Source organism: Hippoglossus stenolepis, chromosome 11 (assembly GCF_022539355.2).
Source record: "Hippoglossus stenolepis isolate QCI-W04-F060 chromosome 11, HSTE1.2, whole genome shotgun sequence".
NCBI classification, from domain to species: domain Eukaryota; kingdom Metazoa; phylum Chordata; class Actinopteri; order Pleuronectiformes; family Pleuronectidae; genus Hippoglossus; species Hippoglossus stenolepis.
The window spans coordinates 1397172-1423235 of record NC_061493.1 but is presented as its reverse complement, the minus strand read 5'-3'; the positions used below and the strand labels follow the sequence as shown (position 1 = coordinate 1423235).

The window sequence follows — 26064 nt, the reverse complement described above, 5'->3', positions numbered from 1 at the left end:
AAGGGCCCTTGAAGAAGGAAAAAACTGTTATGGTGTGAAAAATAAATGTGTTTTAGCGGAGAGCCTTTCTTACCTTAAGCTTACTTTCGGCTTCCCCTGATGTTGCTCATGATCTCTTCGAGGGCATAGTGCCTGTTGAGCGAGCTAAATGCTTTGGAGTTCTAATAGGCAACAAGTATTTCTCTTTTGATACTCTAAATCAGACAATTCAGACTTTTCCATACAAATGGGGAGACTAATCACCCTCATTTATTACCGCATACCTTCCAAAAAAAAAGAAACGGTCAGTGGCAATGCACAAGAGAATTGGTGTCTATTGAGATTGTTACCACTAAATGTTGGAAATCTGATACCAGAGGATGAACCAGTCTGGCAACTTATACTAGACTTGAAGGATGATGTTGATTTGGTAGTTTTCCCAGAAAGAAGACTGCTGCCAAAAACAACATCTGAAACATTTCGCCACTTTGGTCCACTTGTTTTTTTTGGACAATGAGATTCTAAGGCAGACATATTTTTAAAAAACAAGTTGTTAGGCACTGTGGGATTGATCAATGTAGCGGATCAATCAGCACAGCTGAGGGCTGTGCTGATTGATCCTCATGTTCAAAAGGCAGCAGCAGAGCTGCCACAGGGGAGGACACATGTGGGAAGCAGGCACACATGAGACTGGAGGGGACACAAACACAGATCTAGAGAGGAGCTGAGCAGGAAACCTGAAAAAGTGTGGGGCAATTTATGTTTGCTCACGTGTGTGGTGAAGATTAAAAGATGCTGAAAAGCGACCTGTTCGTCTCTGGCTGTGTTTGGGAGACCCCCTGCTTTAAAAACTTAACCCAATCTTTGGCCAATAAACATCAACTCGTGATTGGCCATTATATGCATTCATCAAGCTGTGAAAAACCCTCTCTGGAAGTTGCAAGAGTCTCAACTGTCAATGTTGAAATCCTGAAAGAGAGGGTAGCACTTAGCTTTACTCAGAAGTACCCTAATGCTACTGTGGTTAATCTTGTGGTGAATGCGTGTGTCATATTCACACCCATTTGCTTTGTTTGACTGACTAGCCAATGATAATGTTACTGTTTGGGAAGGTGGTGGCAGACACAAGTTTTTTGAATGTCCAGTTAACTTTTCCACGAGGTTCAATTCCTACCAACTCAATTATTCAGTAGTAGGAAAGGAAGCACTGCACTAATCTTGGTATTTTCAATTCTATCTGGAATGTAAGATCATACCTCACTCACTGCAGCTCATGTGGTGGGCCCACTTCATGCAGCCTAATAATTTGGACCTGAGGACAAAAAACTAAATGGCACATACCTTGTTCTGTACACCTTGTACTGCTTCACAGCTCAGCTGACATCTTCTATTCTGTATCTTAGGTCCTCCGAGATGCAGAGTCTCGAGAATGCACTTTTCTAGTCTTTATGATCACTCAAAGCACTTTACAGTAAAAGTTATTGCCATTCACCCATTCACACGATGAATCTATGGGCAACATTTTTTCTATTAGGGGCTATTCGGGCTCAGTATCCTCCCCAAGGACACGTCGGCATGCAGATGAGATCTAACCGCGACCTTCTGGTTAGAGGATGACCACTCTACCCCCTCAGCCACAGTCCAGGGTAGGAACCCTGTCTTATGGTGAAGGAGTGTGACAGTCTCAGTGGTGGAGGCTTTAAAGCAGACCTATGGGATCTACTAATTCTCGTCCATTGTCCTCTTGACTGACCTCTAATATTAATATTTTGTGTTTTACGTTCATACACACACCCCTACTCACACACAAAGACACTGCAGATATACTGACCTGCTCTTAGAAATGCCTATTACATTCATCCCAGAACTACACTATCCCGAAATGAAATACAGATAGGAATGCTGCCATCTTGCACTGGTTAGACAGTTCAGTGTGACAATAACAACCTAAATTGACGGAAATTATCTTTGAGAAAAATATATGTGTACTTTGCCTTTTTAGTTTGGTCCATGTTTCACCTTCTAACATGGAGGAGGCAGGGATAAAAACGTATACTGCAGCCAGCTACAAGGTGGCGATCAAGATACTACGAGTATGTTGTCCATCTTTACAGTATATTCAGTCTATGGGCAAAATGATTTTGTGAGTTATGGGAGCACTCCATCCAAGTAACTTGGTAAATTCACTCTATCTACTCACCACAATGCCGGTGGAGGGGTGGGTGAATGTTTGAGTCCACATAACACTTCTGGAGTTTCAGGGGTAAATGGCGTTGCAGCTTAATCTAATACAATTGAAGTAAACGGTGACTGATTCTTCAAACAGAAAAATAACAGAAAATGCCTCCATACTGCTCCTGTGGTGTCATCCAAGTGTCCGTAAGCCCCGACATTCAAATTCATTGAGGCTAAAAACATGGTGTAAATGATACCGTTTCATGTCAAATTTGAATTACGGGGTGAGTAGATAATGAGTGAATTAAACCTTTTGGGGTGAACTATCCCTATAAATTCAATCAAGCTGAACCATATTGCAACAGTAATCAAGTCCCCTAAATATGACTGATTTCTTTCATTAACATCTATACATTATTTCCTGGGAAATTGGCGAAAATGTAAAAAAAAAATGCAATGTTAAACAAAGTGAAAAAAACTTCCTACCCCTTTCTGTGAATCTGCACCAAAATTGAATGCGTTCTTTCTTGGCCCAAATCCTATCCTTCTGTTTCATGGAAAACTGTAAAGCAGTTTTTGTTTAAGTCCTGCTGACCAACTAATCAACTGACACTTTGGCCCATTCAGCCCAATACCTTTTTGGTCAGCTGCATATTTTGTATGAGAATGAATAACAATGAAAGTGAACCTGAATCAAGGTGGGCTGGTGACAAGGTCCAGTGCATGTGCATATGTAAGTGGCTGGAACAATATTAGATATAATGCAGTGGTGGCTGGTGATAACATTTATTGGGGGGGGACAAACAAACTGAAGCCAGACTCAACAAAAACATGATACTGTGTATACTATATATAGTATACACAGTATACCAATCCTGTAGCCTTCATCAAGCTACTGAGAAATGCTAAGCCTGCCACAACAATGTAGCCTTGTTGTGTTGTCTAAACAACTGCGGCAACTTTCATGCCGTTTGCATTTATAAGAGAGGGGTTTTAAGTCTTGCACCCCGTCGTTGTCCTCAGTACCTCTGTGCCGACACTTTAAAAATAGCAAACAGGGGAAGCAGTACAAGACATTACTTAAGCCACATCTGGTTTGTCAACTCTGTTTATCATATCAACAGCGGGAGAAGCCCCGGGTGTAAGTTTGTCTGTATCACTTGCCAGCTGCTGAATCTGTAAATCTGGCCGATTCGGACCAAGCTCCTTTATCCTCTTTTTACTTGTGAAAGGGTGTTTTTGTAAAGAAATTCTCGAATTTGCCTCAGTTTAGCTTGAAGTCGCCATACCTTTGCCGGTCAGCTCGCAGCGGAAGTAACTCAGAGATGGTGGATGTACCTGAGATGGCGTTGAAGGTCGACCAATCACATTAGATTAGAAAAACATAAGTCAATACCAATTTGTTGTAAATAAAAGTGTCTTTGGCACAGAGAGATATGCCCCGTGGAAAACCTGCAACAACCAAATAAAGAGCAGCCTCAGGTCCTGTTTGCCAAAAGTTTAAGGACTCACTCTCATTTGGCCGGCACCCCACACCAGAAAGTATCTATATATAAAAATAAATTAACCTAATACAATTTGAAAACAATTTATATTGTGGCACTTATGGTCTACCAGGTGCATTGCATGAGTAAACTATTATTATCTTATCAAGTTATGTTTAACATGTTTAAATAGGCTTTTCTTCCTCAGGATGTTGGAGGGAGTAGCGCCCCAGAGCCCAGTATTAACAAGCCGCCCCTGGTATAATGATATGGCAATAGTGCTGACTGTGCTGACTCTGACAGATTTTAGGCAATCAAATACAGAATACTGATTCCTGATTCCATGAGATATGATTCTTAAGCTCAAGAGACAAGTTAAAGTCTGGAGTTAGTGTGGCTGAGAGGCTGTCTGGCAAGCTGACATAATAATCCTTACTAAAGAAACAGTCCCTAGTAAACTGTGAGAGAGGCTTCTGGATTAACCAAGATCTGTTAATGTGTACTGAAGCAGATCGGCACTCATGACTCATAGGTTACCTTGAGAAAACATTGAGAAAATACTTTGGAATGGTCATTCATGGTTCCAGACTCAGGAATTTCAGTGTGCCATTAGCCTGTTATTATGCCACATTTTCCTTCAAGTAATAAACACATGAAAAACACATCAGTGACAAAAGATGGCAATCAAAAACATTCATTGAAGTAATGCAAAATAAACTGAACATTGACATGTTTTTTGTTTTCAGTCAAGCAAAAATGAGCAGTTTCCATGTTGAAAAACATAGTCTCATGTTCTCTGAAACAATCCTGCCCAGTTTGATCTGAAACGTCTGTACTAAGGGCAAACATCTGATTTTTTTTTTTTTTTAGAATCTTTTCTTTACATAAACCTTCAGACAGAGAAAAAATAAAATCCAACGCATGGCTTTATATACATTTTCTTACAGCATGTACACACACAAGAAAAAAGTTAAACAAAGCAGGTAACACAAAAGAACTGTCAATCCAAGCTAAAAAAACACCAGTGACTGTGAAGCATGATTATACTGCCAGAACAGTACAGTATTGTTATTATTAATGCTTATGCTGAGAAGCAGCAGGATTTACTGGGGTCCGGCCGGGGGTTGGAGGGGGGTCAAACATGCAGGCACAGCCCTGAGGTCAGAGTGAGGAGAGGGGGAGAGTCTCCCGACTGGCCACTTCACTTCAACTTGAGTCTAATTTAGTGAGAAGTGTGCATTAAAAGTGAAATTTCATGACATGACAGCTTTATTTGAACATGTTAGATGTTCTCTTGTTTTATTTCAAGGCCATACTTCTACTAACCTTTCCTTTTCATCAAATGATGAGCAATATCACTTTTGGTGATATAGGATCACTTTTGGTTTCAATGGTGAATTACAACTTTCATTTAACAAATATAATTTCAATAATTTAATAATACAACTGGATGGTTTGCTCTGCCTTCATCACAGTACTGAGATGAATGTTTCTAGTTTCAAATTATTTGAGATGTTTCTTGACAGTAACCAAGCTGATAGTGATGGCAGAAAACTCCATAGTCACTTTAACTAAATTGTGCCTCATCTTTCCCTGCTATCTCCTACACACTATGTAGTCACCATGTGAATTCCAAACCAGATACCTATAGTGAGGTGAAGTAAGGCAAACCCAGAGCTGTTGCTGTTGATGAGGTGACGGAAGGTGGTGGGGTGACAGATACACTGATGGTTAATGGTGACTGAGGCATTGCATTCATATCGATATAACTTCAGACTTTGAGGCATATCAGTAACTTACAGACATGGATACAGATGACAAAGGTAATAGCGGAGGCAAATTTGGCAACCCACCTCTCTTTATTATCGAGGAACACACAGGGGCTTTTAAAGCTACACATTCTACGGCTGGCTTTGGGGACTGAACTGCCAACAGAGAGAAAGCAGAGCTGAGAACATCAACATCAACACGGTGTTTATGATGAATGCTGCCTACTGGGGTTTTTTGACATACAGCAGAATCTCTGGTGAAGTTTGTGTGTTTGCGATTTATAGGACAAGCAATTATAAAAAACTTTGGAGAGAATGCTGACATATAACATGACCACAATCACCCTTTCCATTTATAATACGTCCTATATAGTAATAATGAACAGCTTCACAAGTATTACTTTCAGTGTGCATGTATTAGAATGGCGGCGTACATTATGACAGAGTTTTACGGACATTGTTTTGAAAGGAGAGTTTTGGTGTCCTGCAGCATTACTATTGAGAAATGCACTGAGTGCTGTTCATCTTACCCGACTGCCAATCTGTGTTGTGGGCAGTTATGCTTGCGAAACCCATGACTCATTGGATGTGCTCAGGGATTCTGCAGCTTTGCATGTGATATAAAAGTATATTTTACTGAAGGAAAAGTGATATTGACAGTGGCATGTACTATAATATGAGTACAGATTTCAGGCCCCACCTGTAGTTTGGTTGATTTAGTTTTCACCCAGTGACTTATTACTGACATATTATAATTGAACTAGGAGAAGTAAACATGAAGCCATATGAACAGACCAGTGAGCCATTGATTGGACAGTTTGGCTGATCTCCTCCTGCATTATCATCAGAGCAAGATGGACCCACAAATGAGAAAAACATCTGGATTACAGAAACCTGATTTGTGTATTCAATTTGCATTGACCTTGACTGAGGGAGACTGCAACTGGACTGCGTTGTTCAGATAACATGAATCAGGGAAATTGTCACATGATCAGGGTCAAACCTTTCTGGGTTTTGAGAGCCTGGTAGCCATACACATTTAAGAGCAGTTCATCTTTAAATGTCATGCTATTTTCATCACATGTCTACTATGTCAGACTGACCAGAAGCTAAGTGGACCAAACAAGTTAAATCACTAAATCACTTGTAAACAATATTTTGTACATTTAACCAAATTGTGAATGAATTCTAAATATATTGTCAGTGTAGTACAGCCACTGAATAACCATATATCATCATAGGACACTAAAACTCTCCAGTGCAATGTTGTATTGCTTAAAATTAACAGGTTGATAAGAACATTGTTAATAAAATTGGCCTGTTAGCACAAATACCTTAATGCTGTATGGATAAGTATGTTTGAGATATTAGATTTGATATCATGTGTCTATCTGTCTTAACCTCTCACTGCCAATGTCCTCTTTTTTTCTCTGTCACTCAATCTTCACACACTTTAAAGCCTTAAATGAGTAATTTTGATATCGATATTACCACAAGTTAAAACTTGTTGAAAGCTAGCTTGCCACCACTCATGTTTCATGTTTCTCAGAACCTTGCAATGTCATAGTTAACAACTTGATTCATTACCAATGTAGTGAGACTTTGGGACTCACTGAATAAGTAGTGACTTGATCAATTATTCATTTAACGGTCACCTATAACAAGTATCTAGTAGCTTCACAAAGCTGTCTTTCCAAAGTGCTTTCTAGTTTTTGACAGATAGAGTTCCATATCTGTTTTTCTAAGAGTGCAGGACCTTTTCCAAGTTTGTTTAATTAGAGATTTGAACACTATGACGGGCATTTTCCAAAGTGGACTTTTTGACTTGTCATTGCAAGAAAAGCACAAGTGGAACTAATACCTGTTGCTCAGTCCAACAACTGGACAACTGCCTTGAAATTCAGAAGGGGACAAATCGCACTATACTTTAGCTCTATTACTCTAGTATGATGTACTGATGATGCTTCTAACACACAACAGACGCAAAAAAAAACAAAAGGAAACCAAACATCTCATGATTAAAAAGTGGAGCCATACAAGTAGAAGACGATGAAGATGTCAAGCGAGTTTGTGGTGTCCATGTGCTGTATACAAAATCACCTGAACTCCACAGCAGAATCAATGTGTTACTTACTGCCTCTGCCTCCAGCACTACCCCTCACCTGAATCCCGCAGAGGAGTTTTTGCTGTTGTTAACGGGTCTGAGGAGAGAACTCCCGCTGCGTTGATCATGTGTGAAAGGCTAATTGCGGGGATAGTCCGGACACAAATTTGTCTGAAGACAGCTTTGAACAAGTTAACAAACAATTTTAAAAACATGTTTTCACTTGGTCATTATGAATCATTAGCTGGATTAGTACACTGACAGGAAAAATTTAAATTTCATCCATTTAAAACTGAATCAACAAAACACTAGAAAAAATTCCCAAAAAGTGAGGGGTCTGAATTCTTCCTGAAGCCACTATATTTAGATGATGTCTCTATTTACAATCCCACTTCAAATGCATTGAATGGTCACCCATTTCTCCAACTGGGGAAACAGCCGTGAATGTGCAAAGAATCAGGGCTATCAACGCACAGAACGCATCAGAGATATGGGCAATGATTGTATTTTGAAACAAATTTAGAAACCAGCCTGCAACTAAAATTAAATAGTCTGTATTTATATTGCGCTTTTCTATTTTTGATGACCACTCAAAGCGCTTTACAGTACAGTTTTTGTCATTTACCCATTCACACACACATTCATACAGGGCATCTACTGCAACACTTTCTCTATGAAAAGGGGCAATTTTGGGGTTCAGTATCTTGCCCAAGGACACTTTGGCATGCGGAATGGGGAAGGCTGGGATCGAAGTGCCAACCCTCTGTTAGAGAATGACCGCTCTACACCCCTCTACCCCTGTCTGACAAGCCAAAATGTACTCTGTGAGAAAGGCCTGTAATCCGTTATAGTGAAGATGTGGTTTTATGGGTCCTTGGACTTATGTGTCTGTCAGTTTAAACTGTGTCCATAGGGAAACTGTTTACTTACTTATATGTCCTTTGTTTATTTGTTTCTCCAGATGTATGATTATGTTCCTATCCATCCATTCATATTTCCCTACATTTCCTTGGTGTTAATCTTGGATGACAAGAGTCCGTTTCTTAATCTATTCATTAATTTCCTCACCTAGTTTGGATAGACCTGGCAGACTTTCTATTTGATCCATTCAATAATCCATCTATCCATTCTGAAACACAAGGCAGTTTTTCTGTCCTAAACATGTGACACCTTTTGTGTCTCTCTTGCCTGTTTGATACTGTAAAGCCACTTAATGACTCTTGCATTTCGTTCCACAGCTGAGATTCCATATGGAACACGCTCCCCAGCCTCCTCCTCCTCGTCCTCACCCTCTTCCCCGTCTGACAACCCATCATTGGAGGATTGCCGTGAGCGGTCGCATTCGGAGGAGATCATAGAAGCTGATCGGAAGTTCAGGCTGACAATGTCTGAGTTGGCTCGTGCAAAATTCTCTGGACCAACTGCCTCAAGCTCCTCTGGGTCGAGGCCACAGTAGTTAAAAAAGCGTTCCACGTCAGCTCCAGCCCGGGCATACCGGTCTGACAGGTCTGATTTAGATCTGTGTAGTGAGGAGCGACAAGCTACAGATGAGCCAAGCTCTACCTCCAGGTGGGGATTGATTGAAGTATTGGAAGGGTCTCCAAAATCACAAGGTAGCGATTGAGGGGCGGTGTTGTCACAGGGTGTGGCAGATGGATTTGGTTGAGGGGGACGCATTGACAAAGAAAGTATGGGAGGAGGAAGGGATGCAGGGTTAGGTTTTGGAGGGAGGGGAGGAGCTGAGGAGCTGCTGGATCGGGCGGTGCGGAGTGGCTTGCCATTGCACAGTCGCAAGAGGTCAGAGGAGGAGTGGGAGGTGAGCAGAGGCGGTAGTGGAGAACGAGAGCGATCAATGATTCCCTTGCCTCCTCTTTCGTCCAGGACTCGTCTGCTGAGGTTGAGGTTTCCTCCTTGTTGTGGACTATGACGTCCCCCGCTGTTGATCGGGGGGACCTTCAGGGAATGGGAGAAGGAGCGGAGAGAGTGTGAGGTGCTTGGACTGGGACCTGAGTCTGGAGGTCGCTCATTAAGTGTCATTGTAGATCGGTATGTTAATGGGATCCTAGGAATAGAAAAAAGAAAAATAAATAAATGTAATAATGAGGAGGTTATATGACTTTTAGCTTGGACATGTCCTTCACATATAAAAAAAAAAAATGCACAGGGTTACCTCAGAACCACTAATACTGCCACCGTTACCATATCTTACTATGTAAAGTTACTTGAGATAATGTATGTTGTGATTTGGTGCACGTCAAATAAAATTGAATTGAATCCCCACATCTCTTTTAGATCACTGCTCCAGAATCCATCCAGACTTCCCCACACAACAATACATCAATGGTTGACCGGATTTCTTAGAGCCAAGATAAATATTGTTTCATCGGGCCTCATTCGTCAATATATTCTTAAGAATTTTCTTAAATATATTCTTAATAAGTGTTCTAAGAAAACTATGATTTATTCGTATTTCTGTTCTTATTTTGATGAATGCCATGTGTTTGTAAGCTGGTGGCATTTACCACCAATGCCCATAAAAGGGCACTAGACTGCAGTGCTGTGTGCACACAGAAATCACAGAAATTGAAAAGAACATTTGAGAAGTCAGGAATGATTGAACGAAAATCAGTTGTTCCATTTTGCAGTGTCAGCAGTGAATATAAAATACCACAAAAAAAAACGATACATGGGATACACTTACACGTTCAGTGAAAGCTGTATCAGGAGAAAGTTGCATAATTGAACTAAAAAAATTTGACGTCAAATAAATATTGCCAAACACAGAGGAGAGAGGGGGAAGGAAAAAGAAAAGAAAGGTGCAGCACATCATTGGAAACAGAGCACTGAACCCTCAACTGAGCGTCTGTGGTTACTCGACCTGAGCCTGATGGGACCTAGTGAGAACGGACATGCTGGGCCAGGTTCAGACTAAATGTTTTGAATATTATTCAGGTTTAGGTCTGAACCCACTGAACCCAGCGACCTGGGTGCGTCCACAGACCTGGGTGGGGTGCGCACCGTGTGGTGCAGTTACATCTCCTGAGCCATCTCTCGTTTCAGAACAGAAATAAACTCTACAGAATTAACAGGCTACAGTGTGTGGACAGAACATTTAAACTAAAAGCTGTAGCAGTAAAACTATGTGATACATTTTATATGTAAACACTAGTGTGTAAAACCTAAAGATATTTTCCTCTTTAACATGTTAATGGGTTAAAATATATATATATATATATTTTGCAGACCGTATGTGTGTTCTCCTCTTCAAAAGGATAAAATGTTATGGTAATATAAATCTTATTATACAACTGTATGATAAAAAGTAAAAAACACAATAACTGATTATTTTACACAAGCATTTCAGTTGTCAAGTGTGCTCTTGAGTCTGCGTGGATTCTGTACTTACCTAAGAACAAATCTGAGAAAAGAAAACATTGCTGAATGTCAGAATCTTCGTAAAACTGCGTGAGTGGGTCTTAAGAGGACATTTCTTCTGAAGAACGGTTGGTGAATGAGGCCCAATATCTGTATCAACCCAGAAATGGCTCTCAAATAAAATTAGAACCGTCTGTTTTACTGACACATGAAAGCAGCGACTGGGCTTCACATGTATCTACTGCTAGCTGTCTTAGCTTAGTGAGGCTTCAGCAGATATGGCAGAGGCAGTGAGAGGGTAACAGATAAGCTAATTTTGTCCCAAACATTTCCCCTACAAAACTGTTACAATGATCTGAATCTAGTAATTTACACAATACATAGGAATTGCAGTGTTTACCCTGATGGCATCCAACTCTTGGCCATTTCCATCGATGACCTCATCAGTACAGCACTCTTAGCTCCACCTCCTAGTCCTTCAGGTCCAGCGCCTGAAGAGGACGATGAATTTAGGAGATTTTTGAGTATCTCCAGGTTTAAATTCTCCCGTTTGCTGCCGCCACTGCTTGTTGCACATGTGTCTGACTTCGCATTGTTATTCGATGCTTTGAAAGGTATCCCGCCTCCATTTCCTCCTCCACCAATCCCAGAGCCTCTCTTGGACAGCAGTGGGTGACAGACAGTAGGCTTTGCCAGCACGGATGGTTTGATAGGCTCTTGCTTGGCATTGATAACTTCCTGGCTCTTGACGTACTTGGCTTTGTCAGCTTCTAGTCTCTCAACAGCACTTAGGCGCTTTGGGTTAGGTTCCACCTGAGACACAGATTTAGCATAATGTATGTTAATGATTACAAAACTCATCCATCTTTTAAACACACATATTATATCCATTCATCCATACATATCCAGAGCAAAACCTACATGCATCAGGGCAGAGCCATACAACAGCACTAACCAATGAGCCATCATGCTAACAGAACCAGAACACTGCTTTACTACTGGAGCTACTCTCATTTATTTCTTGATGGCTCTCATCAGCAAATACCGGTCCAATCTGTTGGATCAGTGTAAGTACTGCTACTGATCTGAGGTTAAATTATCAGGTAACAGTAATAATATAACTGCTCCACATTAAACTCCAAATTGTATATGTTAGTTGATTGGCAGTAGAGGACACAGCTAAAGACAGGATACCATCATTTGTTGGTTGTAGTCAGTACAAGAGAAGTGGAAATGCAATCACAAAAGGGCTAAAGCGGACCAGGTCCATGGTAAACTTTAACAGAGCAGGACAGAATTAACTCTGACTTCAATAAATTCTCTGTTTAACACTTTGTCTTACTGCTCAAAAAATTTAAGAGAACACTTAAATCACACATCAGATCGTGATGAACTAATTATTAAAGTTGAAAATCTTTACTGATGTACATTGTATAATTTGTTGAGGACAAAATGACGTAACAACAGTCAGTGGCAACCCAAATCACCAACCCATTGAGGGCTGTTTTTAAAACCACACCCATAATCAAAGCAAAAAACTGTAATCACTGTAAACTTGCGTGGATTTCATCACAGTGATAATGTGACTCAGAAGTGTGTATGGCCTCAAGACAACGCCTGGGTATGCCCTGAGGAGTGTCCTGATGGTGTCCTGGGGATCTCTCCTGCCAGACCTGGATCAGGGGACATCAGTGAGCTCCTGGACTGTCTGTGGCAGGACTTGGCGGCGTCGGATACACTTACACATAACGTCCCATAGTTGCTCAATTGGATTTAGGTCAGGGGAACGTGAGGGCCAGTCAATGGCATCATTACCTTCGTCATCCAGGAACTGCCTACACACGCTGGCCACATGAGGCTGGGCATTGTCCTGCACCAGGAGGAACCCAGGGCCCACTGCACCAGCATAAGGTCTGACAGTCGATCTGAGGATTTCATCCCGGTACCTAACAGCAGTCAGGGTACCGTTGGCTATGACATGGAGGTCTGTGCGACCCTCCAAGGATATGCCTCTCCAGACCATCACTGACCCACTGACAAACCGGTCATGCTGGATGATGTCACAGGCAGCATAACGTTCACCACGGTGTCTCCAGATACTTTCACGCTTGTCATATGTTCTCAGTGTGAACCTGCTGTCATTTGTTAAGACGGACCTGCCAATTCTGCTGTTCTCTGGCAAATGCTAAATCGAGCTGCTGGGTGCTGCGAGCACAGGTCCCACTAGAGGACGTCAGGCCTCGTGCCACCCTCATGGAGTCTGTTTCTGACAGTTTGGTCACAAACATGCACACCAGTAAACTGCTGGAGGTCATTTTGTCAGGCTCTGGCAGTGCTCCTCCTGTTCCTCCTACCACAAAGGAGCAGATACTGGTCCTGCTGCTGGGTTGATGCCTGTCTACGGCCCTGTCCAGCTCTCCTTGTGTTACAGCCGGCCTCCTGGTATCTCCTCCATGCTCTTGAGACTGTGCTGGGAGATACAGCAAACCTTCTTCTGACCGCACATATGGTAAATGTGCCATCATGGAGGAGCTGGACTACCTGTGCAACCTGATTGGGCTGCAGGTACCACCTTATGATATCAGCAGTGACAAGGACACTAGCAGAACACAAAACCAGTGAAGCATCAGTCAGGAAGGATGAGGAGAGAGCAGCTGTCTGTAGCCACCACATGTAAATCCATTACCTTCTTTGGGGTTGTCTTGCTTTTGCCTCTCCATTTCACCTGTTGACACTTTCATTTGCACCAGAGCAGGTGAAATTGATTCACAATCACTTTGGCTTCCTGAATGGACAGATTGATATAACTGAAGTTTAACTGACTTGGTGTTATACTGTGACGATTAAGTGTTTCCTTAATTTTTTTGAGCAGTGTATTTTGCATTGCCCAATGTGATACAATTCATAAAATATTTTGTTATATCTAATTTTCAATATTTTATGTTTGTAATTATTACACATACACCCCCCCCCCATTCTTGTACTAACACACACACACACACACACACACACAGCAGATTCCAGAGTAATGTAACAGTACCTGTTTTCTGAAGTAGTCAGGGCCCTTGTTGAGTATGCGGAGGGGTACAGCAGAATTGAAGGCCGTCGCAGGGCCAGCAGCCTTGCTATCTGGCAGGTCTTGTGGCAGTGCCTCTGTCGGCATGGCAACGAGGCGACTGGGGTGGCCGGCCGTGGTGGCTGGAGGTGTGGGGGGTTCGACGGAGGGCAGGGAAGCCGCAGGACCCCCAAAACATGAAGACTCAAGGTGGAGAAGAGAAAGTTTAGAATGAGATGAAGCTCCTGACCCTCCTCATTGCCTGAGCCAGACTTACTGGTACTCCAGTCAAATATTCTACTGCATTGCATGTGAAGGACAGTCTCTTTCTGTTAGCAGCTCTTCACTGGTCTTTGATGAGAGGTCTCTATTAGTCTGTGGTTCTTAGGTTTGGAGCTATTCATCAAGCAAGATGGACAGAAAGATGGATGAAAAGAGAGAGGGAGAGCAGTGACACAATGGAAAGGAGGTAAGAGAGTACTGAGAAGTGAGGACAGTGGTGTGGATGAGTGCTTCCACAGGGCCCTAGGAAAAGCAGAGGACGGCAGGAAATGAAAGCCTCACTGCCTCTTCTCGGCCCCGTCAACTCTCTTTTCAGCTCGCCACACAATCTGAAATCAGGAAAGAAAAAAAAAAAGAGAGAAAGATAAAGCCAATGGGGTTCAATTCAGATTGTGACATCATGCACCAAGCAACCATAGCAGGGATAGCAATATCACACAAATATCACAAATACAAATACACTTGAATGCCACAGTACATATGCACACTCATACACACAGGCGGTGTAACATATCAGTATGTGGAAAAAAATAACTGATGCCTTATGGTTATTAATTTAAACTAGAATTACCACACTGTGGCTGTACCAGACAACCAGTGCAGTTTTTGTGAATATATTTCTACATACTTGTTTTTCATATAAAAGGTCACCGTAACCTTACTTTTGACAACTGAAACACAGTAACATGAGGTCATTGTGACCTTGACCTTTGACCTCCAGGCACCAAAATATAATCAGTTCATCTTTGAGTTCAAGTGAAGTTTTGCACCAAATTTGAAGACATTCCCTCAAACATATACATACTTGTGAGGTCACCGTGACCTTGACCTTTTACCTTGGGCTACTAAAATGAAATCCAAGCTCAAGTTTATGTTTGTACCAAATGTGAAAGATTCCCTAAAGTCGTTTGAGATATTAATTTGAAGAGATCCGGTTTAAGAAAAACATAGACATACTTTGTGAGGTCATCGTGAGATTTACCTTTGACCTTTGCCTACCAAAATCAAGTGAGTTAATCCTTGAGCCTAAGTGAATGTTTGTGCCAAATGTGAAAGGATTCCTTGATGGCGTTCCAGATATATCACCTTCACAAGGCGAAAAATGTGCTTTGTGAGGATACAGTGACCTTTACCTTTGACATTTGATCACCAAATTCTAATCAGTTCATCACTGAGTCCAAGAGAATATTTGTACCAGCGAATGGGCCTCATTCATCAAATAAAATATGTTTTTTCTGAAATTTGTTATTGAGAAAGTTTAGAAGAAAATTCAGATTCATGATGTGTTCTTAAACTGCTGAATTGTTCGTACCTGTGTTCTTAGGGTTCATGAATGCGATTGTATTCTCAAATTAAAAGTATGTGCTAGTTATAGGTAGGTAAATGCCTATTTAACAGGTCCGTTAACAGGTCCACTCCCTCAGGCAGAGCGCACAGCACAGGGGCACGGACCCAAGGACCCCTGACAGCTCCACTGCACAGGCCAGAGTGCACACAGCCCGGCCACAGCGCCGCCAAGCCTGGGGCAGACACCAAGGGAGCCATGCACAGCTCCACTAAGTCAGCTAATAGTGTTCATTTTGGGTCTTTTCATACATGATGGACCGTAAAAAAGTTTAGTTTTACAGTTTGACCGGCTCTGTCGGTAATTTACTGCTCCTCTCTGTGTCTCTGTCATTCTCGCTGCGCACTGCCAAACAAATCGAGCAAAACTGAGCGCGCCCTGCCATCTCAGCAAGTTTATTTAATTCTGGTGTTTTTATCCAGTCTGAGTTTACACCTGTCTGATGACACTGTTTGTGTGTGTGCATGTGTCTGGCTGTCTGCGTGTGAGCGAGGGAGAGACAGAGAGGAAGATATGTAGGAAAAACCCTGACAGTACTCATATTTATTATATATTAATATATTTTGACACTGAGAGAAGTCGAGAGACTTGACCTGGACTGTTATCAACAGCACTGTGAGAGATTATCACCTTGAATATTACAGATGAGGTAGAAAGACATTCTATATATTTGTACAATATGTTTATTTCTTTCAGTACATCAGTTCTTGCTGAGGTAACCTATGATCATCACAGTGTGATGCTTCCACCTGCTTAACACAGAATAAACTGTAAGCACCAATCTTGGCTGCTTGACTTTACACAGCTGATATCACATGTTCCAAAAGGCCAGAAAAGTATTTACAGACTACACCCTTTGTATTGACTTTTTTGTTTTCATAATTTTTTTTTTATATATTGTTTATCATCACATCACCACATGCATCTCCATTTCACTAAACCTAGGATGACAGACATCTTTTTACAGTATACATACATGTATCACCCAGTGATACATCATAACAATCATATTGACATACATATTTATATGTGTACAAAACAAACTGAAAAACAACATATACAGAATTTGTTTTAATTAAAAACTAAATTATGTGAGACAGAAAACAAAGGAGGAAAAAATGACTGTAGAATGCTTTACTTTAGGTAAGGTAGTGCTCCCCTAAGTGACTGTCATGGAGCATCACATTCCACAAATTTGTATTCACTCACCATTTAGACCATCTCTTTTCAAACAGGTTTAAGTTCCCCCTCATTTTGTGAGTTAGATATTCCATTGGATATATTTGCTGAACCGTGTCTTGCCATTTCTCTGTTTGGGGACACTTTCTGGACCCAATTTCTTCTTATCTGTGCTTATATGTGCAGTATCCTTAACAAGTATTTATCATGTTTGTTTTGTACTTGTCTTCCATTTTGCCAAGCACCACAAGATTTGTGTTCAGCTGGATAACCCCTTTTAGAATAATATTGATTTCCTCCCTGATTTTATTCCAGAATAATTGCACTGATGGGCGAGACCAAAAAACATGACTAAAATTAGCATAGGATTCGCCACACTCCCTCCAGCAATTTGATGTTTTTTTTAAAATTATATTTCGGTTGCTGTGATGAGGTAACAAAGTAGCGTGTTTATATGTTCAATGCATATTCTCTACAGTAAGGAGATACTGTAGTTGTATGAACATTACAATTCATTTCCTTCCAACTTCCCTCAGATATGTATATATTAAGTTCTTCTTCCCATTTTAGTTTTGCCCTTTTGTACATGACTGCTTTCTAAGATAGCATAAACTGATGAGATCATGTGATACTTCAACATTGTTGCAGATCTTTATTAAAAATTGCACAAGTAGGTGTAAATCACCGTTGGTCTTCATTCCTATTTTGTATTGCGAATCTAACTTCTCATTTGTAGGTAGCAGAAGAAGAAGTGTGAATGTGATAGGTTGCATTTTTTGCCTTATAAGGTCAGTCCCTTTCTTGCCCAAGTATTAAAAGCTGTATCTTGTTTATTTGGTCCAAATTCAGGGTCTTCCTTTATCTCTCTCAGGTCATCCGTCATTTCACAGCATCTCTTAATTCTATCCCACACCCCCGGTGTATTATTGTATTGTCAGTTATTTGTGTCATTCGATGACTGTCTTTACAAAAGGGTAATGTTGTTACTGAGACACATGTTCTTCTCTATCAGCCTCCACCTAGCTTCACAACTGTCATTTAACCAAGTGCGTATTGATTGCATTTGGGCAGTGTAATAATATTGCTTTTCTTTCGCCATTATAGGTGTAACTTATTTTAACTTAATTTGAACTCATCATCATTCCATAACAATGCACTTATCAATTTATCCTGATTTTAAAAAACCCGTGCACTCAAAAAACAACGTCTTACTTTCCCCTCACCTACGCAGGAGGGTACTTGACAACGTGCAAGATATTATTTAGTAACGACACCAAGACATGATAAGACAAATAGAGGCAAATACTCAAACACATTCAAAACGAGCTGTAACCTCAGGAATGAAAGCAACAACGCACACGGGACCCGGAGCGATGCGTGCATGCGCGCTGGTGGTGGTGCAATGCAATGCCAAACCCCCACCGCACAAGCAGCACAGCCATGGGTGTCCCACAGCCAGGAATATGGTGTTCCTGAGCCGGAGCCAGCGCTGTGCCGCCTCACCGGCAGCGCTGCTTACATAACCGAGGAGCCCGCAGCCCCTGCCAGCATCACTAATCAGCTCCACGGACAAAACGCTGCGGTGAATCAAAAGGCTGCTGCCCGTCTCACACTAACCCGAACAATAGCCATATTTTCGACATGACAGAAAAAATGGAGAAAAAAAACACAGGTCCGACATAACGTTACCAGCGTCATTCCGGGGCCAGTCGTTCAGAGTTCAACGGGCGGCCAATGTGGCATCACAGCTGAGCCAGTTCGGCGACCTTACCTGAATATGCTGCTCCTGAAAACAAAGGATGCTGCTGCGGTTTTTCTCCGTTGGATCGGTGCGTCTGCTCGGCCTGTCAGCATCCTGTTCCCAGCCAGCGGCACCACTGTCACGCCGCATGGCAACAAGGCTGCATTTCCGGTCACTACTTTCACAGTAACGGTCAAATGTTTGCCACGATTTACTGTAAACGGAGCTTATGTTAAGAGGTGTTTGTAAAAAAAATGGTTACGTCTAAGTTAAGTTAAGTTGTAGCATATTATAAAAAGAACGCCTGATATTGTTCGTTTGTAAAACAAAACGGGAATATCGGCTTGTTTTAATTAAATATGCCCAACCACCTGAAAGAGTGTCCCTAGTTGTTTGTAGTTTAAATATAAGAAACTATAAAACATTGTACTGTGTACTCTTTTTCAATTCAATAGTGATGTCTCAAAATGAATGTTAAGGTTTAAAAATGAATCCTAATCTTTAAAATAGAAGAGTCATCGATCGAGACAATGTTTTAATAAAAAAAACATAGAGGCGTTTGTTATTTTACACACATAGCAGTCGCTTCGCAAGGGTAGTTTGCTCCCTCCTTGGCTTTTATTTTGGAACCATAAGTCTCTTTCCTGGTCAGTGTTGTCCTAACGCTCGCTGCCTTGCTGCAGCTCCCAGCAGCTCAGTCTCCTCACCAGCACACAGGCAGCGGAGCGGGTGTGCAGAGTGCGGCTGAATGTACCCCGGCTACATTTGACAGCAGCTCTGTTCATTTACACAGTCACACGCAGACTCTGTCTCTGGTCTCCTTCAGTATATCTCCGTTACTCGTTGTATTTTAAAGAAGTATTCGTCCGTCTGAATGTCAGCCAGCCAGTTCTCCCCTATGAATATGAATGGAGCGCTCCATTCGTTAAAGGGCCAGTGCGTGTCTGGGCTTTAGGTGCGTCGAGATGGACTGCGACTGATCGACAGGCGTCTACCTGCAGACATCCACTGCTAACACATTTCTACCTCCCCCCTGTGATTTGAGCTGAACCATGAATATTTGAGTATGTCTAGATTTAAATATCTCCATGCATCAGTTAAACTTTGTACGTTGCAAAAGTTAGTAAATATGATATTTGGGTGTCTCGAAGGATTTTTTATCATAAAATTCCTCATGAACTAAGTTGAGATCACCTCCAATACAATATTATCAGTTACTCGTGATATTTTCAAATGATCTAAATGTAATTTAATTTGTTCCAATATTTTTTTTTCCAGTTTGTCATTGTATCTATAGATATTGATTAATATGAATTTCAAATCATATAGGGTCATTATAAGAATCAGCCAATGACCATGAATATCTGCAGGATGGCGACCCCTGCTGAGCATGAAGTGACATGACGATGATGAAATAAGCTTCTTCTCCCCATTGTTTTGACCAAAACGCAGTATCTTCAATTTCCAAAGATTTTCTTGCTGAAAAACAATATTAACATTTTTTCCCGAGATCTTCTGTAAACCGGTTGTTGTTAGATTTTTTTTTTTTCAATCATGCTGTATTAACAGCAACATTAACAATTATCAAGACAAACATAACAAAACATGAAACATAAATAATGCCAGGGAATCATGACGAGCAGAAATAACCACTGAAAATATTAGAGGGAACATAAATTCAGTGTCTTCAGAGCTTTTTTTGTTTTTGTATTTTAGTTTTGAATTGATATATTGTTTGACTTCATTTACAAAAACTAAAAAGAAAAGTTTATAATTTGAAAATTTACATTTGTGGATAGATGATTTTGACAGTAGTAGGATCAATTAAATAATGCAATATTGATATGTTTTGGAGGCAGGGGTTTGTGGTAAACAAACCCCTGCCTCTTGCCAAAAAGCAGAAGAGTGTGGATAAGGGGTTAGAGCGGCCGGAAGGCCGGTGGTTTGATCCCAGTCTTCCCCATCTGCATGCTAAAGTGTCCTTGGGCAATCTTATAGAAAGAAGTGCTGTTTGAACTGTATGAATGTGTGTGTGAAACCACTTTACAAGACCAAAATAAGAGTTATGGTAATTAAGTCATTCAGAGTATGGCATTATACTATACACTATAATTGAAAAGTTGAGTAACCAGAAAAATACCATGGACAAACCAGTTTTCCAAGAATAATGATTTGTGATTAAATCTATTATTATTACAGATATAATATTTGTGTTTGTAAAATAAAGACCAAAAAGGGAGCAAGGCCTGCAAGTTTTGAGTAATTAAACATTTACATAAAATGTCAGATCTCAAATAGAAATAGTTTCATCAAATTTATTTTGAAAGTGTTGTTAAGGGGGATGAGGGAAGTAACAATATAAACTAGACTTGCGAGCAAGTACAATGCGGTGCTGAGACACTGCAGGGAAGTGAAGCGACCGCGCAGAGGCCCAAAAAGAGGCATTCGATCGGGACTCGACAGGGAGGATGTCAGAGCGTTCCCCCGCGTCCATCGGGGGGCGCCAGAGAATGCTCGCTGATTATGTCTCACGATTCAGCTGATGTCTTGAGTCGGCTATGAACAATTTAAGTTATTCCAATGAAGTTTGAACCAGAAGGACTACTTGCAGTTTCCAGTAGGTGGCGCTGTTGAGCCATTCTGCCTCAGCTGCCAAATATTGTTGTTGTCACATAGTGACTCTTATTGTACATGTCCATATTCAGGCAGATTGGAGCATGTCCAATGACGTTACAGCCACTTCCTGTTTGTGGCATTCCATCGAAATTAACGCCATCGTCATTCAAGTTTCATAATATGGCTTCACCAGCATCCCTCCACTTGGCCCACTGGTGCGTCAGTCCGCTTCACCCGGCCTCTTAACCACCATGGCCTTAATTGGTGATTGAGCCCAGCCCCATACACTCACACACTGCAGCTGCTAGGCAGGGGAAATGGAGGCACCTGAATGGACACTGGGGAGAGAGAGCAGACAGAAGAAGAAGAAGAAGACACAACACATCACATAACAAGAACAAGTGGTGAGAGTGGACTGCCCTGTCTCCCTGGTATATGTTAAATCTAGGAGATGTGCCTGCATGCAGTTTACATTTGTAAAGAAGGTTTCAACAGCTGTACATGGGAAACAGGTTATTGGGCTTTCACGAGTATCTTTTTGATCATTTTTGATCGCTTTTGTTTCAGTGAGATGTTTTAAGAAACTCTTAGCTGATACCTCATTATACTGTGAGTCATACAAGTTCCTATAACAATAGGAACAGTAATTAGCTATCTTAGCAGGATCATCAGTTATAACTAATTTATATTGAGTGTTTGATTTGAATTAGTTTCACCATGGGATTTTTCTAATTGGAAAAAATAGGCAGTGTTTTGCTCCCCTTCCTCCAACCATTCCCTCCTCGACCTCACAAATGCTCCCTCTGCTATCATTTTCTAAATTTCATTTAGTTCTTTTTACTGTAGATGTAGATCTTGTTTATCATTCTCTGATAGATTTTCAGGTGTCACATGTGTGAGAGCAATTATTTCAGTAATTATCTCTTTCTTCTCTTTTTCAAGATTTAGATAGAAAGGATCACACTTCTCTCAAAAATTGAGCCTCTAAATGTTTGGATTGAGTTAGGCCTAAAGGAGACTTGGAGAGACACAGCTCTGTGGTCTGTTAGAGTTGTTATGATATTAACAGAAATATTATTCCTATTTAGACAGTTAGAAACTAACCAATAATCTATCTGTGACATAGAAGTGCAGGCTTTATTACTCCATGTAAAGGATTTAACATTTAGATTTTTTCCCCTCCATATATCGACCAAATTAAATGTTTTGCTTGGAGGCCACCCACTAAAAACAGTACGTTTGGATATTTCGATGACCAATATGAGAAACGGGATTCTAGGATTTCAAGCAAAAAGTAATTTTCAAGTTAATTGTTATAACCATACATATTGGCCAGAATGATATTACTTTAATTGATATTAAGAATTAAAAGTATATGACTTCCATTAGGGTTACGGTATTTCTGAGTGCAAGTCAGCTGTTTTGCAAATAAAAACAAAGCTTAACTTTTAACATTTTATCTTAAACCCCTGGTATTGAGAGAAACAACTGATAAAGAAAATATAAGAAGTGTTGTAATCGAAGTATACAATTTTCATCCCTTATGAAAACCTAGGTCTAGCATAACCAAGAACAATATAACAATAATTTTAAAAGCACATGCAATGATGTATTATAAATTAGTTTTAAAGGGGACATAGCATGCCCATTTTACCACAAGTTGATATGGTTCCTTGGGGTCTTAATGAAATGTCTGTAACATACTTTGGTCAAAATACCACAAGGATCATATAAAACAGCACCCTTTTTACCCTGTATAAAACAGCCCTCCACAGAGTGACCTGTTTTGAGTGCCTGTTCCTTTAAATGCTAATGAGCCAGCTCCCCCCTCCCCCCTCTCCCCCCATGATTTTAAACGATATAAATTACATATTTTATATGATATAAATTATCAAATATGCATCCCATACTTTGTATTCCCTTCTGTTGTCCTGGAGTTTTAATTTTCCCAATCACATAATTAAATGTCCCCCTCTGCCCATCCACTACAAGCACACAAGCAGACAGACAGAGAGAGAAAGAGAGGGGTGGGGGGCGATGAAGACATCATTTACCGAACCCCGACATTCAACGGGTACAACAACAAGCGGAGAAAGCAGAATCGCGGGCTGACCTTATATATACAGTCTATGGGGCTGACCAGCGGAGAAATGCTCGTCCCGTGTGAACAGCCAGGCGGCTGCGCGCTTGAGAACGGCGCTGCGCTGCCTCGCTGCCTCGCTGCCCCCGGTGTAAACCCGGCGTGACGGGGGAGGGTGGGCCAAGACCATGTAGGGAGACTTCCAGTTCCTTGTTACGACACAAAACCCAGGAAGCTCAATCGAGTCGCTCAAGCATGACGTTTCTGACTTAGAGGAACTATAACAAAACGCGCAAGTGTTTTTTTCCCAGAGTTTTTGGGTTGGTAGACATGCCAGATACCCACATTAACCTGTAGAAGCACTAACAAAGTGGAATTTGCATGCTATGTCCCCTTTAATGTAAATATTGTTCAAAAACGTTAATGATCGGTACACAGTAGATAAGTCACACAAGCAGAGGTATCCAAAGCACAAGGCAAAAACACAAAAAAGCAGGTCATAAAACTCACCTGAGGGGTAAAACACTATGGATTAAGGCGAACTGGCAATGGGCAGAGGAAACACAGAGACTAAATACTCTTGGGAGGGATGATAATGAGACAGAATGTGATTATTCAAATTAAAACTGGAAGACAAATTAAACAGAAAACAATTATTATTAACTAGTAATAACACCATCACATCTATGAATAGCCCTCTTATTATTGTCATTAAAACAGTCTGACAGAGCTTGAATATGACAATTTCACAATTGTTCCTGTCTCTCTCTCCTCTCTCACCCCCCTCTCTCTTCCCTCCCCTCTTTCCCACCCACTTCTCCTCTCTTCCCCATTTTCCTCTGCTCACCCCAAGCACTCGAAGCAGATGACCACCCAAGAGTATCCTTCTGCTAGAGGTTTCTTCCAATTAATGATGAGTTTTTTCTCTCCACAGTCGCCAAAGTGCCGCTCATTGCTGGAGCTGTTTGGCTTTCTTTATAATTTTGTAAGGTCTTATTCTTACTATGTAAAGTCCCTTGAGATAATCTCTGATTATGAATTGGTGCGATATTATATATAAATTGAATTGAACTTTTTATATAAACGCAAAAAAAGATTCCTATCCCATCAACAGTTGCGTCAGATGGTGGGGAACCAGGAGAACAAGAAACTGATGAGAAATGGGCGACAGGAATAAGACATACATGCACATGGCTGAGTATATGGGACTATTGGAAAGCTACGATACAAGCAGTCTCAGCGAAAGGGTTAATACTGTGAAAACATCAGACAGCAGAAACCCAGTAATGATGAAACCATCATCATTATCATGGAAGGAAAGGCCTTTGCCAGTCCTAATAGGACCTGGGAAAGGCTGGTCTGTTAGACAGCACAGGGTCACTAATCATGGCAGCAGAAGAACAGGCCCTATGAACAAGATCCGAAGAGGCTAGGGTCTACCACGGTAGACAAGACCCAAGGTGCAGGCTATGCAAAGATGCCCCTGAAACAGTCCAGCACATAGTAGCAGGGTTTAAAATGCTGGCTGGGACATCATACAATGAGAGGCATAACAATATGGTTGGGATAGTGTACAGGAACATCTGTGTGCATGTACCACAGATGTTGGTTGAGAACAACAGAGCTAAGATCCTGTGGGACTTCAGATTCCAGACTAACCAACAGCTGCTGGCTAACCAACTGGACATAGTGGTGGTGGACAAAGAACAGAAGAGGGCCGTAGTGAAAGATGTGGCCATCCCAGCAGACAGTTACATTAGGAAAAGGAGCATGAGAAGATTGAGAACTACCAAGGGCTGAAAGAACAACTAGAACAAATGTGGCCAGCAGAGCCCAGGTACAACATTTATATGCTGTATTATGGCATGTCGAAAATGTCAAACTTTCATTCAATCTCTTTAAAATTTAATTCGATATATTCAATCTTTCCCTCATATATTCAAACTTTCACTCATATATTCAGACTTTCATTCCATATATCCAAACTCTCATTCAATATATTCAAGATTTATTCCATCTTCATAATAATTTCCTAATGGCATGCCTTAATATATACATATATCTGATAATATAATATTTCATGACTCTCGCTTTATGATCAGAAGTTGCACTAATAAAATGTTGACAATGAATTTCCCCGATATGTTTTTGACATTTTGGCTTGGCAGTGTACAGTGTGTTTAATGTTGTAGCGTGATCAGCCTTGTATCTTCTAGAATGTTGACGTATACTGCATATACAAACAGGTTGTATACATTTAGGGCAGAGTGTGAGTGATATAAACATACTGTCTTATACCACCTGTGCTTAATATATGTGTTTCTTTGAGTGACTATGTCTGTGTGTGGTAACAAAATCCTAACAAACAGTCAATCTTTAACAGCTACATGGAGCTTCTCCCAGATGACACACATTGCTGCAATGTTCCCACACAGTTGCTTGCTCAATGGCATTATTTTTGTCTAAATAGATCCCACATGTTTACTGCAGCTCTCTCTTGACCTGAATACTTGAAAAAACAGGCATCACCTATTCCCATAAGAATCCAAAATACACAGTGCTTTAGCTGTGGTATTTCATTTACTTCAGTCCCACATTCCTTGGCTTTGTTCCATGCTCTGCTGCCCCATGGGATAATAGATGGAGAGCAGAGGGAAGGGAGAATGTGTTCACTTAAAACAAAACATTTTGAAGGAGTTGAATGTTATATTTATTTAACTTGAAAAGTTGGGACCAGTTAATATCTTTGTAGATATGGTAATGAGCTTGCAAAAGAGATTACTATTTTCTTTATGTGGGGCAACACTGACGGCTTCTGACAAAAGTTGCATGCTGCGGCTGGAAACCAGGTTGAAAAGAGCTGCATTTGTGTGAAAGCTA

The 26064-nt window shown here is 40.9% G+C and overlaps 1 protein-coding gene across 1 annotated transcript; it reads right to left on the bottom strand.

Annotated features, from left to right (window-relative positions):
- Nucleotides 1–4196: 4196 nt before the first annotated feature.
- On the bottom strand, nucleotides 4197–18618 carry fam110b (family with sequence similarity 110 member B). Its single transcript, XM_035170237.2, has 4 exons — nucleotides 18519–18618; nucleotides 13927–14552; nucleotides 11287–11699; nucleotides 4197–9573 (listed from the first exon to the last, which is right to left on the bottom strand). Exons 2-4 carry the CDS (start codon nucleotides 14047–14049, stop codon nucleotides 8667–8669), a joined length of 1443 nt encoding a protein of 480 aa, XP_035026128.1. The 5' UTR covers nucleotides 14050–14552; nucleotides 18519–18618; the 3' UTR covers nucleotides 4197–8666.
- Between the last annotated feature and the right edge of the window lie 7446 nt (nucleotides 18619–26064).